The 14,388-nt window shown below is 38.0% G+C and overlaps 1 protein-coding gene across 4 annotated transcripts in view; it reads left to right on the top strand.

Annotated features, from left to right (window-relative positions):
• Nucleotides 1-14,388, top strand: part of CCNB3 (cyclin B3) — a 57,547-nt gene that overhangs the window by 19,728 nt on the left and 23,431 nt on the right. For 2 of the 4 annotated variants that reach the window (XM_061135941.1, XM_061135939.1), the window contains exons 4-7: nucleotides 1,045-1,175; nucleotides 2,715-5,499; nucleotides 6,287-6,385; nucleotides 7,625-7,717. In XM_061135941.1, coding sequence (XP_060991924.1) covers nucleotides 1,045-1,175; nucleotides 2,715-5,499; nucleotides 6,287-6,385; nucleotides 7,625-7,717 — 3,108 coding nt within the window. The remainder of the gene's footprint in view (nucleotides 1-1,044; nucleotides 1,176-2,714; nucleotides 5,500-6,286; nucleotides 6,386-7,624; nucleotides 7,718-14,388) is intronic. The other 2 variants (XM_061135940.1, XM_061135942.1) reach the window with 2 other exon arrangements.

Genomic DNA, 14,388 nt, shown 5'->3' with positions numbered 1-14,388 from the left:
CATATACCTGTGTAAGAAATCATGAGTCTACACATCTCCCATTCCAATGCACAGGATTCTTTCTTATATTCTTCAATCCATAGTTGTATGTTCCTTCTTTACAATGAGAACCATGGTTCCCAAGATCATCAGCATATTTACTCAATACTATAATACATCTAAAAGTTTCAGAATTACTTCTTCCACACTACCATAATAAACACACCTATTAAAAAGAGTTACAGATTTGTGATATTCCCTACCACCCCACAAACTCATCCTGATTGAGGATGTATATACTGAAGGTATATACATCTCCTGTGTTTACTTGGGTTAGCTGTTTCTTGTATTTTCTTCTGTTTTCTTTCTTTTGTCCCTCAGTGTGGTTATGGTATTTATTTGGAATATAATTAGATTCAATTTGTTTTATTTTAAAGGCATAACCTTTAAAATGATTTTTTATTAATATTATTCACAGTCCTGTGATTTCTTCTACTATTTAATAGAATTAGTCATGATTAGAGGTTTTGGTGGAGCTCCCCAGAGCCCCATGTTAAATAAATATCCCCTCAGTGAGATGGGATAGATGTATCACAGATAGTGATGTGTTAGAGGTCTTCCCTGAAACGCTAGTTGATCTTGGCATTCTCAGGCAGCAAAGCCAGTTATATGGTCTTTTCCCCCCTCTGAATGTCTTATGGGGTCAAAATGGAATGTGACTTTTACAAAATATCTTTTTGGGAATTTGTCAACCAGTATGGAGATCAACACTATATTCTATGTATCTTGAAATCACCGAGGGCTGCAATTTAGCTAATATGTACCAGGACTACTGTACTGTTAGCTTCCATCATGATTAGTTGGCACCAGTACCATACTGGTTGAGAGATATTTTGATTGGTGTTTCTGAAAACACTCAAACAAGGCATCCAGGGTGAGGATGTAGGTCAGGATTTTCTTATAAAACCACTTTTTGAGTAATTTGAGGTTTTCTCTCTCCATTTCCCCATTTCCTTGCTTCCTTCTCCTGACCAACCCCTGCCCCCCCCACCTTTTTTTTTTAAGGCTCCTCAAAGTCAACCTGTCCAGCCCAAGAAGGAAACCAATAATGAGTTTGTTAAAGATACTTCCAAGAAGAGAAACAGGAACACATCTGCTGATAGGTTGCCTGAAAACAATAAGATGAATATAAAAAGGTGAGTAGAGGGAACTCAGGTGGCATTACTTTAGATGGTAAAGGAGAGGGAGTGACATCCTTTCGACTGCCTTTTGTCCCCATTGAGAACATTGTTAGTGAGCCACAGTGATGAGTACTATATTAACCCTGGGTGCTTAGATGGTCTAAGTTGCTAAAGAATTCTAGGCCTCTTGTCTCTCCCTCCATCTGCCCCTCACCCCCATGTTGTGTGCATATTGAAAGAGCTGTTGTCATTGAGGAATTTGCCAAGAGATCTTGTGTTCATATTTTCTCTCTTTTGGTGATTCAGTTCCTGATTGAGCAAGTCTGGGCTCGTGAGTATGGAGCCAATTTTCAGGGGATTCTCAGCAGCTGATTAATAGCTTGCCAGTCTGCTTATCCCATAAGAAGCCTTAGGGGGAGGCTTGTTTCTTGTTACTCTAGAGAAAGTACTGTCTCCTTAGGCCAAAAATGTGTGTTTTCCAGCTGTTTTTAGGGAACTGATCACAGGTTCTGCAAGTAGATATGCGTATTCTCACCTAGGATTTGGGAAAAGGATTTACTCCTAGGAAAACTTTTATTGGAAGAAGAGTTAGAAAGTGGAGTAAGACCTTTCTATATCCTCTCCTCATTCCAGTGGGAATTACTTCTTTTAGGAAGAATAGACTTCCCAGTCCCCCTTTCTATCTTCCTCCCCACCCCTTCCCAGCTCCAGACACCCACCAGTCTACTATCTGTTATGGATATGCTTCTGTGGATATGTCTCCTCTAGATGTTTCATATAAATGGAATCATATAATATCTAGTTTTTTTGAGGTACTTTTGTTCATATCAATCATATTTACCAATAATTCTCTTTTCTTATTCTGATTTCTAGTCATCCAGTGATTTGGTCACACCAGGTTAATCATTCTAATTGAAGTGCAGTCCTATTCAAAACAAAGCTTTGCATCTAACACATGTCAACAGATGTTTATTTTGGTCTTTTTATTACCTTCACTGGGAAAGCATCTTGTGAATAGCCTAAGGTGAAGGGAATATGATTAGATACCATGAACATTAAGTACCAGACCAACTTTCTCTTATAAGCTTTCATAAGCCTTTTATAAGCCTCTCTCTTATAATCCTCTCTCATAAGCCTTCAGACAATATTAATTTCAATCTGAGTTTCACCAGATGCTTAGTGCTGATAGACAAAGACAAATGCAGCTAGTGAGAGAGACTGATACATAAGCAAATCACTCATACAATGTGCTAAGGATTATAATAAAAGCCTTTTTATATAAATAAAGGTAATAAGTCATATATGAAAAAGCAAGATAAGGATTTCAGGGGGAATTTTTTTAGAAAAGTGTGAGGACCTAGATCATAGAAACTATACATTATGCTACTTAGTAGATTTACTATGTTACCCATTGATTTTTACCCTCTAGTCTGTCTCTTAGGGTTGCAGTCCTTTCCCTTTCCATACATTTAGTAAGTGTAGTGACAAAATGAAATGATAGGTAAGGATTCTAGGAACTACATTCTTCTCACCCAGGCATTGTTTCCTTTGCAGATATGACGTAGAATTCTCACCAGTAGTAGTCTCAACCACCATGGTGCCAAACAGTATAGATAATCTGCTCACCCTGGATATGTCTACCAGCTCTAAGACACCCAATACTGAGGAAGCATCTCTTTTCAAAAAGCCATTCGTTTTAAAAGAGGAACCCACTTCTGAGGATGCAGTCCTCATGAAGAGGTCATTATCTTCAAAGAAGTGCACAAATCAGGGGGTAATGTCCCTCTTGCAGAAGCCACTGTCCTTGCAGGGGAAGAGTGACAGTGATGTTGTACAGCCAATGACTTTTGGGAAGAAGCGTAAAACCGAGGAGGCAGCCATCACCAACAGGACATTATCCTTAAAGAATGTGTGCCGATATCAGGGAAAGCAGTCCTGCTCGGAGGAGGAGTTGGCTTTGCAGGATGTCAGTGTTGAAGAGGATTCTTCCTTTATGGAGCTCCAGAATGTTAGGAAGAAGCCTAAAACTGAGGAAGCAACCTCCACCAACCCATTATCATCTTTAAAGAAAAAGTGTACCACTCAGAGGAAGATGTCCTATAGGAAAAATCCTCTAGTACTACAGAAGACCGCCTCTGAAGAAAAGCCACTCACTAAGGAGTCTTTTAAGAGAAAGCCTGCTGCTGAGGAGTCCTTTTTCCAGGAACCACCTGCATTGCAAGAGAAGCACACCTCTGAACAAGAATTATCCATCTTGAAGAAATCATTGGCCTTTCAGGAGAAGATTGACACTGAAGAGAAATCACTTTTTAAGGAACCATTGGCTTTTAAGAAGCAATCTACCACTGAGGAGACAACCTTCACCATGAAGCCATTACCTTTAAAGAAAAAGTGCACTACTCAGAGTAAGAGGAAGATGACCTACTTGAAGAAGCCATTAATATTGAAGAAGACCACCTCTGGAGAGAAGGCACTCATTGGCCAGTTACTCTCCTTTGAAAAGAAGCCTACCTCTAACGAGGAGTCCCTCTTCCAGGATCTCTCAGTGTTGGAAGAGAAGCATACCACTGATGGAGCAGTGACACTTTTGAAGAAGCCATTGGCATTGCAGAAGGAAGATGGTGAAGATGATTTTCTTATAGAGCCACTTTCCTTTAGGAAGACTCATACTACTAAGGAGGCAACACTTCCCAAGAAGCCACTACTTTTAAAGAGGAAGCATACTATTCAGGGGAAGATATACCACTTGAAGAAGCCACTAGTATTGCAGAAGGTCACATCTGAAGAGAAGTCATTCGTTAAGGAGCCATTACCCTTTAAGAAGCCACCTACCACTAAGGAATCCCTTTTCCAAGAGCCATCAGCGTTGCAGGAGAAGCACACCATTCTAGAGGAGGCATCTATCTTGAAGAAGCCCTTGGTCTTGCAAAAGACTCCAACTGAGGAGGAATCACTTAAAAAGGAGACTTTGACTTTTAAGAAGTTTACCACTGGGGAGGCAACCTCCACCAGTATGCTGTTATCTTTAAAGAAGAAGTGTACCACTCAGGGTAAGTCCTGTTTGACCAAGCCACTAGTATTGCAGACCATTTCTGAAGAGAAATCACTCATTAAGGAGCCTACCACTGAGGTGGAGTCCCTCTTGAAGGAACCATCTGCACTGCAAGAGGAGCACACCACTCAGGGGGATATGGCTGCCTTGAAAAAGCCTTGGGCATTACAGGAGAGAATAGATAGTAAAGATGAATTTCTTATGGAGTCACTATCATTTAGGAAGACACATACCACAAATATGGCAGTCTCTACCGAGGAGTCATTACCTTTAACGAAGCAAACATGTGCCACTCAGATAATAATGTCTATCTGCCAAGAACTGTTGGATTTGCAGAATATGATTGCTGAAGGTAAGAATTCCTTTATGATGCCAGTATCATGTAGGAAGAAGTCTTCAACGGGTGAGGCAGTTCTTACCAAGACACCATTATCTCCAAAAATGAGGCAAATCACTCAGTGGAACACGGTCATAGAGAAAACCACCTCTGAAGAGGAGTCACTCTTTAAGAAGTTGTTGCCCTTAAAAAGAAAGTCTACAATGGAAGAGGGGCTCCTCTTCCAGGATCCATCTGTATTGAAAGAGAAACACACCTCTCTGCAACAGGCGTCCCTCTCAGAGAAGCCATTGACCTTACAGGAGAATGTCGCCACTAAAGAAGAATCATATATCAAGGAACTGTTGACCATGGAGAAGTCCTTGGTCTTGGAGAAGACTGATACCAAAGTGGACTTCTTGAAGATGCCGTTGGCTTTGCAGAAGAAAAGCACCACTGAAGAGAAATTCTTTTTTGAGAAACCATTGGTTCTGAAGGAAAAGCTCTCCCCTGAGGCAGCAGCCAGCATAGAGGGACAATCATCTTTTAAGAAGCAGCCCACTGCTCAGGGAGAGGTGTTCCTCTTGAAAAAGCAGTTGACCTTGCAAGAGAACATCACCAGTGAAGAGGAGTGCATTATTAAGCAGCCACAGGCCTTGCAGGAGAAGCCCAGCATTGAAAAGGACACCATCCTGAAGGAGTCCTTGGCCTTGCAGGAGAATTCCACGATTGAGAAGGAGGCTGTCTGGAAGGAGCCATTGGTCTTGCAAGAGACTCTCACTCACAAAGAAGACACCTTTCTCAAAGATTTCACCCTCCAAATTGAAACCAGCCCAGATGCCACCCCTGAATCTGGAACAGGCTTGTCCAACACCATCACCATGTCGTGTAGTACCATAAGCAAGTCCAGTACTTGTGAATCCAATTCCAATAAACCTTTCTCATCTGATGACAAGAGATCACAGCAGGAGGTATTCTGCTTTCTTTCTTCTTAAATTAGATGAAGTGTTCTTTGTTGTCCTGGAGGTTGCTGCTAGCAAAGAAGATTTTTTTTTTGCCTTCCTAAGCAATTGAGTTGTATATAGTAAGTGATATTAAACCAAACTGGCCTTGTAGAATCTCTTGACTTCATGATTGGCATAGTGATATACCTGAGCCATTAGAAAGTATTTATTCCAGGGACACCCTCAAGGGTCTGGAATACTCTGTGTGTATGTATTTCAGTAGTGGTTAGACAATTTCAGGAAATTGCCTTTCTTAGTAATTGCAATCTGCATTACATAGTACCTTAGCTAAAGATGAGTTAAATTCACAGAGGCATCTTCTAAGGAAGATGGTTTATAAGTTGTAAATTAGAAGGAAAATGAGATGAGATTTGGTACTTGGGAGGAGAAACAACCTGGATGTGGGCAAAATAACCTGGTTAAAGGTATAGAAGGGAGGAAAAGGCTAACAAGAAGATGAACTGGGCCCAATCAAAGCATTGAAACATAACAGGTGACATAAGCTGGAAGATTGTAAGATCACAATGTCTCTCTTGGAGAATCTTGTGCTTACCTGTAATAATAGTGCCTGGTTCTTAGGGCAAAGCAGGTATGTACAAGGATTAAGTATTTCTTGGTTACTTAACAGTATGAGGATTACAGGGCAAAGGCTTGAGCTGAAGATAAAAGTTGGGAAGAAAGGAGTAATTTTTTATGTGTGTGTAAGCTTCTCTTGGAATCGTTCTCCTAATATGTCTTTTTGATGATTTCCAAGCAGGTGACCCCAGTGGGGGATACTGACATAGACCGCAGCGATCCATTTTTCAGCTCAGTATATGCTAAGGATATCTTCAATTACATGAAGAAAAGAGAGGTATGTGGGGGATGGGGGTGAGGGGAAATGATTTTCCAGTTCTCATTTCCTTACCATACATCCTTCAAATGCAGCTTTAAAGGGGAGATAATAATGATGAGGAAAATAATAACAGTAGCAACTGACGTCTTCTGGTAGCATACTATGAGTTAAACATTGTGCTAAAGGATTTATGAACATTATCTTGTTTAATTCTCCCAATAGCTTCATGATGGTAGGTATTATTATCTCCTTTTTATAGTTGGGGGAAACTGCTCAGTCAAAACAACTAGTGTGTGGTAGATCTGGGATATGAACTAAAGTCAGATTACCTTAGAAACCATAAGCCTGCACCTCTAATTGCTTAGGAGGTAATCTCAGACACAAAAATTGTCAAGCAGGCCCTTTCTGAGTGACTGCTTTTAGAGATCTTTCCCCTTCTCTATGCAGTTTTCTGACATTGCATATAAAACCAGACTCTGTTCCAGCTCTCCAACCTGGTAAAATTTTCTTTCTCCTTTCAAATCTGCCAGTCTCCTTTACCACTAATGTTCATCAATTCCAAATTTTCTTCTCTCTCTCAGTGGAACAGATGGGACCAGGGTTATGTACTAACTAGAATTTTAGCAGGCCATTCATAAGAGGAATGATGAATGTCTCATCTTCTCTCTAGAGACATGGTAATAGATGAACTGACTCCAGAGCCTGTACTTTGTCTAGTATATCTTGGAAGAAGCAAGAGATAATTTTGCTATACTAAAAGTGTGGGCCTTAGCTCAGCAGTATTGGTTTCACTTAAGATCTTGTTAGAAATGCAGAAACCCAGACTTTCTAAATTTTAAATATCCTCAAGTATCTTTCAGATATGTATGTTAAAGTTTGAGAAGGACTCCTCTATACAGAATGGTATTGTGCTTTTGATTGAATTGCAAAGAAGGGGCAGAATCTTGTTGGTATTCATCTATAGTCATAGGTGTATTCCTGCCTATATTTCATATTCTGCTAGATACCTCAATATCCACCCTGACACTTGAATATCATGTGTGTTCATTTCCCAAGGATAACTGACCTTGTCTGGGAAAGGATACTTTGCTCTGCCTCTATCTGATACCAGCTAAAAATAATGAGTTAGAACTGTGAAGAAATTACTTATGTTAAGTTATAATTTGTTTTTAGATATTAGTTGCATATAGTTTTTCCTAAGTTATAATTTGAACTACAAGAAGAGTTTATCTGTTAATATTTCTTTCTTACTGCCAGGAAAAGTTTATACTTAAAAAATATATGACCAGGCAGACTGATATCAACAGTAACATGAGGGCCATTCTTGTGGACTGGTTGGTGGAGGTGCAGGTAAGCCTGACAACTGCTGCCTTAAGGGGCTGCTATTCTCTTTATTGATTATTCACTCAGCATTGCCAGGTCTCAAACACAGTAAAAATTTACTGGGTCTCCAGAGCTGAATAAGCCAGAATTCCTGCCCTCAGGAAGCTTATGACCTAGAGGGCAAGATAAGACTTGCAGGTAGATAAGAATAATACAAAGTAGACTGTTAATAAGACACTGTGAGAACCCAGTGGAAGGAGAGAGATTTCTAGAAATGGTAATAATGCTATGGTAGTTCAGTCATTTTCAAAATCTTGTAGAAGTATACGTAGTGATTGGATAAGGGCCAGTAACAAAGTCTTTCAAGCTTTGGATGGGATGAGTAAATAGGAAGGGCAGTATAGCCCCAAACAGGGCAGATGGCTGTTTGTTCAGAGTTGACTGTTGAGGGAATATTGTTGTGAATACTTAATTATTACTTTACACTAATGAAGGTGTAATAGTACCTGGATGTTGTAGGTGTCAGTGAATATTTGTTGAATGAATAGAATTGAAGGGGTTGCTCTGGAGTTTGCAAGGAAATAAAAGGCATAATCTGTGCTCAGCAGAAGGAAAGGTAATATTGTTAAATATCCTTTAAATACCAGAGTAATGGTTCAGGCTCACTTTGGAGTGACAAACCAGGGAAATGTGGTAGACATGGTATATTTGAACATCAGCAAAGCATGAAAATGTCATTCTATGGAAATGATGAAAAATAGTAAATTAGATAAAATAGAATCTGAGTAGATCTTAAATAAGTAAAATTGATCACAAATATTGCTGATCATTACCAAACAAGAAAGAGATTTCTAGCAGACTGTCAGTGGACTTTGTTTTGATCAACATTTTTTATAAATGATATAGATGAGAACAGAGAAGATCATCTCATCAAATTCACAGATGGCATGAAACTAGGAGTAGTTATTTGTTGTTGTTTAGTTGCTAAGTCATGTCTGACTCTTTAGAGATACCAGCTGGAATGAAGAACTGAATTTAAAAAAAAGTTTTTGTTATTTTTATTGCACAAAAATTCACATTTATTATAGCCAAGTAAGAAATTATAATTACTTATGATCCCACAACCTACAGAGTGTTAATATTCATGTGTGTTTATTATCCCCCCATTTTTAAAATGGTACACTGATCACAGAGTCAGATGCCCAGGTCCCGTCTGAGACTTATCATATATTTTTTAAGTTCCATAAGCCATGCTAATGTTACCTTTGATAGAGAATCACAGTTGTAGAAAATGTGTTCCTATATATATTATTTTTGTAACTTTAATTTTTATATCTTAAAATAATTAGTAAAATTGACTTTTGGTATACAGTTCTATGAAATTTTAACATTTTGAAATAATAGATTCACAAAAAGTTGTCAAAAAAAATAGTATGTAGAGAGGTCTTGTGTACCCTTCACCTGGTTTCTCTCAGTGGTAACATTTTGCATAACTCTCATATAATATCACAGTCAAGGTCCAGAGGTTTTATTTATATTTTACCAGTTTACATGCTCTTTATTTGTGTGTGTGTGTTTAGCCTATATAATTTTATCACACATGTAAGTTTCATAAGCACCATACCACAGTTAAGATACAAAATTGTTCCATCACCAGAATGATCCCTTGTTTTACTCTTTTATAGCCACAGCCATCTCCCTCCCCTCACCTTCCTGTCCGTGGAAACTTCTAATTTGCTTTCCATTTCAGTAATTTTATGATTTCAGGAATGTTATATAAATGGAATCATATACTGTGTAACCTTTTGTGATTGACTTTTATCACTTACCGTAATTCCTTTGAGATCTATACAAGTTGTGTGTATCAACAGTTCATTCCTTTTCGTTGCTGAGTAGTAGTCCATGGTATTGATGTACCAAGGTTTGTTTAAACCTTCCCCCATTAAAGGACATTTTGAGTTGTTTCCAGTTTCTGAGACTGTGAGAAGAATGTCTATAAACATTAATGTACAGGGTTTTATGTCAATATAAGTTTTTATTTCCAACATCGACACCCAGGAGTGGGATTTCTGGGTTATATAATAAGTGTATGTTTAACTTAATGAGAAAGTGCTACGGGGTGACTATCATTTTGCATTCTTACCTGCAATATATGAGAGTTCTAGCTGCTCTGCATCCTTGTTAGCACTTAGTATTGTTTGTTTTTAAACTTTGGCCATATAGATGTATAGAGGAATCTCACCATGGTTCTAATTTGTGTTTCCTCAAGGGCTAATAATGTTGAACATACTTACTTGTTTGTATGAAGTCATCTTTGATGAAATGTCCATATCTTTTGCCCAGTTTTAAATTGGATAGATTATTTTCTTTGTGTCAACTTATGAGAGTTCCTTATATGTTCTGGTTACAAATCCTTTGTTGGATGTGTGATTTACAAATATATCCCACCAGTTTTTTTTTTTTTTTTTATTATCTGTGTCTTTCATAGAACAAAAGTTTTTAATTTTTCATAAAGTTCAATTTTTCTATGTTATCTTTCTATGCTTAGTCGCTCAGTCATGTCTAACTCTTTGCAACCCTATGGACTGTAGCCTGCCAGGATCCTTGGTCCACGGGGATTCTCCAGTCAAGAATACTGGAGTGGGTTGCCATGCCCTCCTCCAGGGGATCTTCCCAACCCAGGGATTGAACACAAGTCTCCCACATTGTGGGCGGATTCTTTACCATGTGAGCCACCAGGAAAGCCTTGTGCTTTTTGTGTCATGTTTAAGAACTCTGCTTAAACCTAGGTCATGAAATTTTCTCCTATATTTTGTATGAATGTTTTAAAGCTTTAACGTTAAATCTATAATCCATTTTGAGTTGAATTTCTATAAGGTATAAAGGTTTTGAAGTCAGTTCATTGTCTTGCATATGGTTGTTTAACTGTTCTAACACCTTTTGTGGAAAAATATACTTCTCCACTGAATTGCTTTTGGACCTTTGCCAAAAAACAATTTGCCTTATTTGTGCGGGCCTATTTCTGTACTTATTTCTACATTCTGTTTCATTGATCTGTGTGTCTTTCTCTTCGCCAACATCACAGTCTTTATTTCTGTAGTTTTATAATATTAAAACTAGGTAATGTGATTTTTCCAACTCTAGACTGTCTTTTTTTTTTCAAAATTGTTTTAACCCCACTTAGTTTTGGAATATCATTCTTATATATTTCTGGATTATATTTGCTAATATTTTGTTGAGGATTATCGCATCTATGTTTATGATGGATGTTGGTCTGTAGTGTTTTTTTTCTGTTTTTTGGTACTGACTTTCTGGTTTTGATATGAGAATGATACTGGTTTTATGAAATGATTTGGAAAGTATTCTATTTTCTTGAAGACATGTGTAGAATTGATGTTTTATTCTTTCAATGTTTAGTAGGATTCACAAGTAAAACCATCTGGGCCTGAAGGTTTTTCTTTTCTCTGAAGAATTTTATCTAAGAATATAATTTCTTTAATAGTTATGTGATTATTCAAGTTATTATATCAGATGACTTTTGGAAGTTTGTGATTTTCAAGGAATTGGTCCTTTCATTTAAGTTGTTGAATTTATGTTCATAGCATTTGCTGATTATTTACTCGTTCATCCTTGATATTTAGTAATTTGTGTCTTCTCTCTCTTTATCAATCTTGCTCGGAGTTTATCATTTTTATTGATCTTTTCAAAGAACCAGATTTTGGTTTCATTTGTTTTCTTTATTTTTCTGTTATCAGTTTAACTGATATCTGCTTTAATTTTAACAGTTTCCTTTCTCTTGCTTTGGATTTAATTTGCTCTTCTTTTCCTAGTTTGAGGTAGAAGAGTAGATTATTGATTTCAGACTTCTTTTCTTCTTTAAAAATATTTATTTATTTATTTAATTTTTGGTAGTGCTGTGTCTTTGATGTTGCACAGGTTTTCTCTAGTTGCAGTGAGCAGGGGCTACTCTCTAGTTGTGGTGCATGGGTTTCTCATTGTGGGGGCTTCTCTTGTTGTGTAGCACGGGCTCTAGGGCAAGTGGATTCAGTAGTTGTGACACACTGGTTTACTTGCCCCATGGCATGTGGGATATTACCAGACCATGGATCAAACCCATGTCCCCTGCATTGGCAGGCCGATTCTTAACCACTGGACCACCAGGATGTCCTAGGACTTTTCTTCTTTTCTAATATAAGCACCTAATTGCTATAATTTCTCCCTAAGTACCACTTTTAACTGCTTGAACTATTTAGAAGTTTGTTTAATCTCTAAGTGTTTGGAGATTTCACGATTATTTTTCTGGTATTGATTTGTAGTTTAATTCCACTGTGATCAAAGAAAACAGTTTGTATGATTTTTAATTATTTTAAAAAAATTTAAGGTTTATTGTTCAGGATATGGTCTGCCTTGGTGAATGTTACATGTGCACTTAAGAATGTGTATCCTGCTGTGTTGGATGGAGTGAGTGTTCTATAAAATGTCAGATTCAGTTGGTTCATGTTGTTAATTTCCTTATTATTTTTGCTGATTCTCCATGAACTAATTCTGTTACTGAGAGAAGAGTATTGAAGTTTTCAACTATGATTATGAATTTGTCTATTTCTCTTTTCAGTTTTGTCACTTTTTTTCTTTGTGTATTTTGAAAATCTGTTGTTTAGAGCATATGAGCATATATTTTTAGGATTGTCATGACCTCTTCATAGTTCTTTATGACTTGCGTTTTTTTTCTCATGTAACAATGCTCATGTAATTGCAACTATCTTTCTAGTTAAATTGACATTTCTACATCAGTTTTGTCAACTGTGTAGTATTCTGTTTTCCCATCTAAGTACTAACCAGGCCCAACCCTGCTCAGCTTCCAAGTTCAGATGAGATTGGGTGCATTCAGGGTGGTATGGCCTTAGACTGTAGTATTCTGTTCTTCAACTGGAATTATTTACTCAGCCTCCTATTAATGGACATATAGGTTATTTCTAATAACCCTGTAGTGAACATGCATATATTTGCATTGGTCATAAATGTACTTTTGTTTTTCTGGAATAAATTACTAGGAATAGAAGTATTAGACCAACACGATGAATATTTAAATTTTTGTGGGTGTAGGAAACTATTTTGGGGGCTCTCAATAAATATTTATTGCTTTAAAAAATTAAATTTACCCAATTCTGTATAGACAACTATGCTTCTGAAGTGTCTTGCCCAATTGTACTTTTCAGTTCAGTAAGTTCAGTCACTCAGTTGTGTCCGACTCTTTGTGACCCCATGGACTGAAGCACGCCTGGCCTCCCTGTCCATCACCAACTCCCGGAGTTTACTCAAACTCATGTCCATTGAGTCACTGATGCCATCCAGCTATCTTATCCTCTGTCATTCACTTCTCCTCCTGCCTTCAATTTTTCCCAGCTTCAGGGTCTTTTCAAATGAGTCAGTTCTTTGAATCAGGTGGACAAAGTATTGGAGTTTCAGCTTTCAGCAACAGTCCTTCCAGTGAATATTCAGGACTGATTTCCTTTAGGATGGACTGGTTGGATCTCCTTGCAGTCCAAGGGACTCTCAAGAGTCTTATCCAGCACCACAGTTCAAAAGCATCAATTCTTTGGTGCTGAGCTTTCTTTATGGTCCAACTCTCACATCCATACATGACTACTGGAAAAACCATAGCTTTGACTAGACAGACCTTTGTTGGTAAAGTAATGTCTCTGCTTTTTAATATGCTGTCTAGGTTTGTCATTGCTTTTCTTCCAAGGAGCAGGCGTCTTTTAATTTCAAGGCTGCAGTCACCATCTGCAGTGATTTTGGACCCCAAAAGAATAAAGTCTGTTACTGTTTCCATTGTTTCCCCATCTATTTGCCATGAAGTGATGGGACCAGATGCCTTGATCTTAGTTTTCTGAATGTTAAGTTTCAAGTCAACTTTTTCACTCTCCTCTTTGACTTTCATCAAGAGGCTCTTTAGTTCTTCTTCACATTCTGCCATAAGGGTGGTGTCATCTGCATATCTGAGGTTATTGATATTTCTCCTGGCAATCTTGATTCCAGCTTGTGCTTGTTCCAGCCCAGTGTTTCTCATGATGTACTCTGCATATAAATTAAATAAGCAGGGTGACAATATACAGTCTTGATGTACTCCTTTCCTGATTTGGAACCAGTCTGTTGTTCCATGTCCAGTTCTAACTGTTGCATCCTGACCTGCATACAAATTTCTCATGAGGCAGGTAAGGTGGTCTGGTATTCCCATCTCATTAAGAACTTTCCACAGTTTGTTGTGATCCACACAGTCAAAGGCTTTGGTGTAGTCAATAAATCAGAAGTAGATGTTTTACTAGAATTCTCTTGCTGTTTTGATGATCCAGTGGATGTTGGCAATTTGATCTCTGGTTCCTCTGCCTTTTCTAAATCTAGCTTGAACATCTGAAAGTTCACAGTTACAGTTCACGTACTGTTGAAGCCTGGCTTGGAGAATTTTGAGCATTACTCTACTAGTGTGTGAGATGAGTGCAATTGTACACTGAAAGTTTGAGCATTCTTTGGCATTGCCTGTCTTTGGGACTGGAATGAAAACTGACCTTTTCCAGTCCTGTGGCCAATGCTGAGTTTCCCAAATTTGCTGGCATATTGAGTACAGCACTTTCACAGCATCACCTTTTAGGATTTGAAATAGCTCAACTGGAATTCCATCAGCTCCACTAGCTTTGTTT

The sequence above is a fragment of the Dama dama genome, chromosome X (genome assembly GCF_033118175.1).
Source record: "Dama dama isolate Ldn47 chromosome X, ASM3311817v1, whole genome shotgun sequence".
Taxonomy (NCBI): Eukaryota; Metazoa; Chordata; class Mammalia; order Artiodactyla; family Cervidae; genus Dama; species Dama dama.
This window is presented reverse-complemented; position numbering and strand designations above follow the sequence as displayed.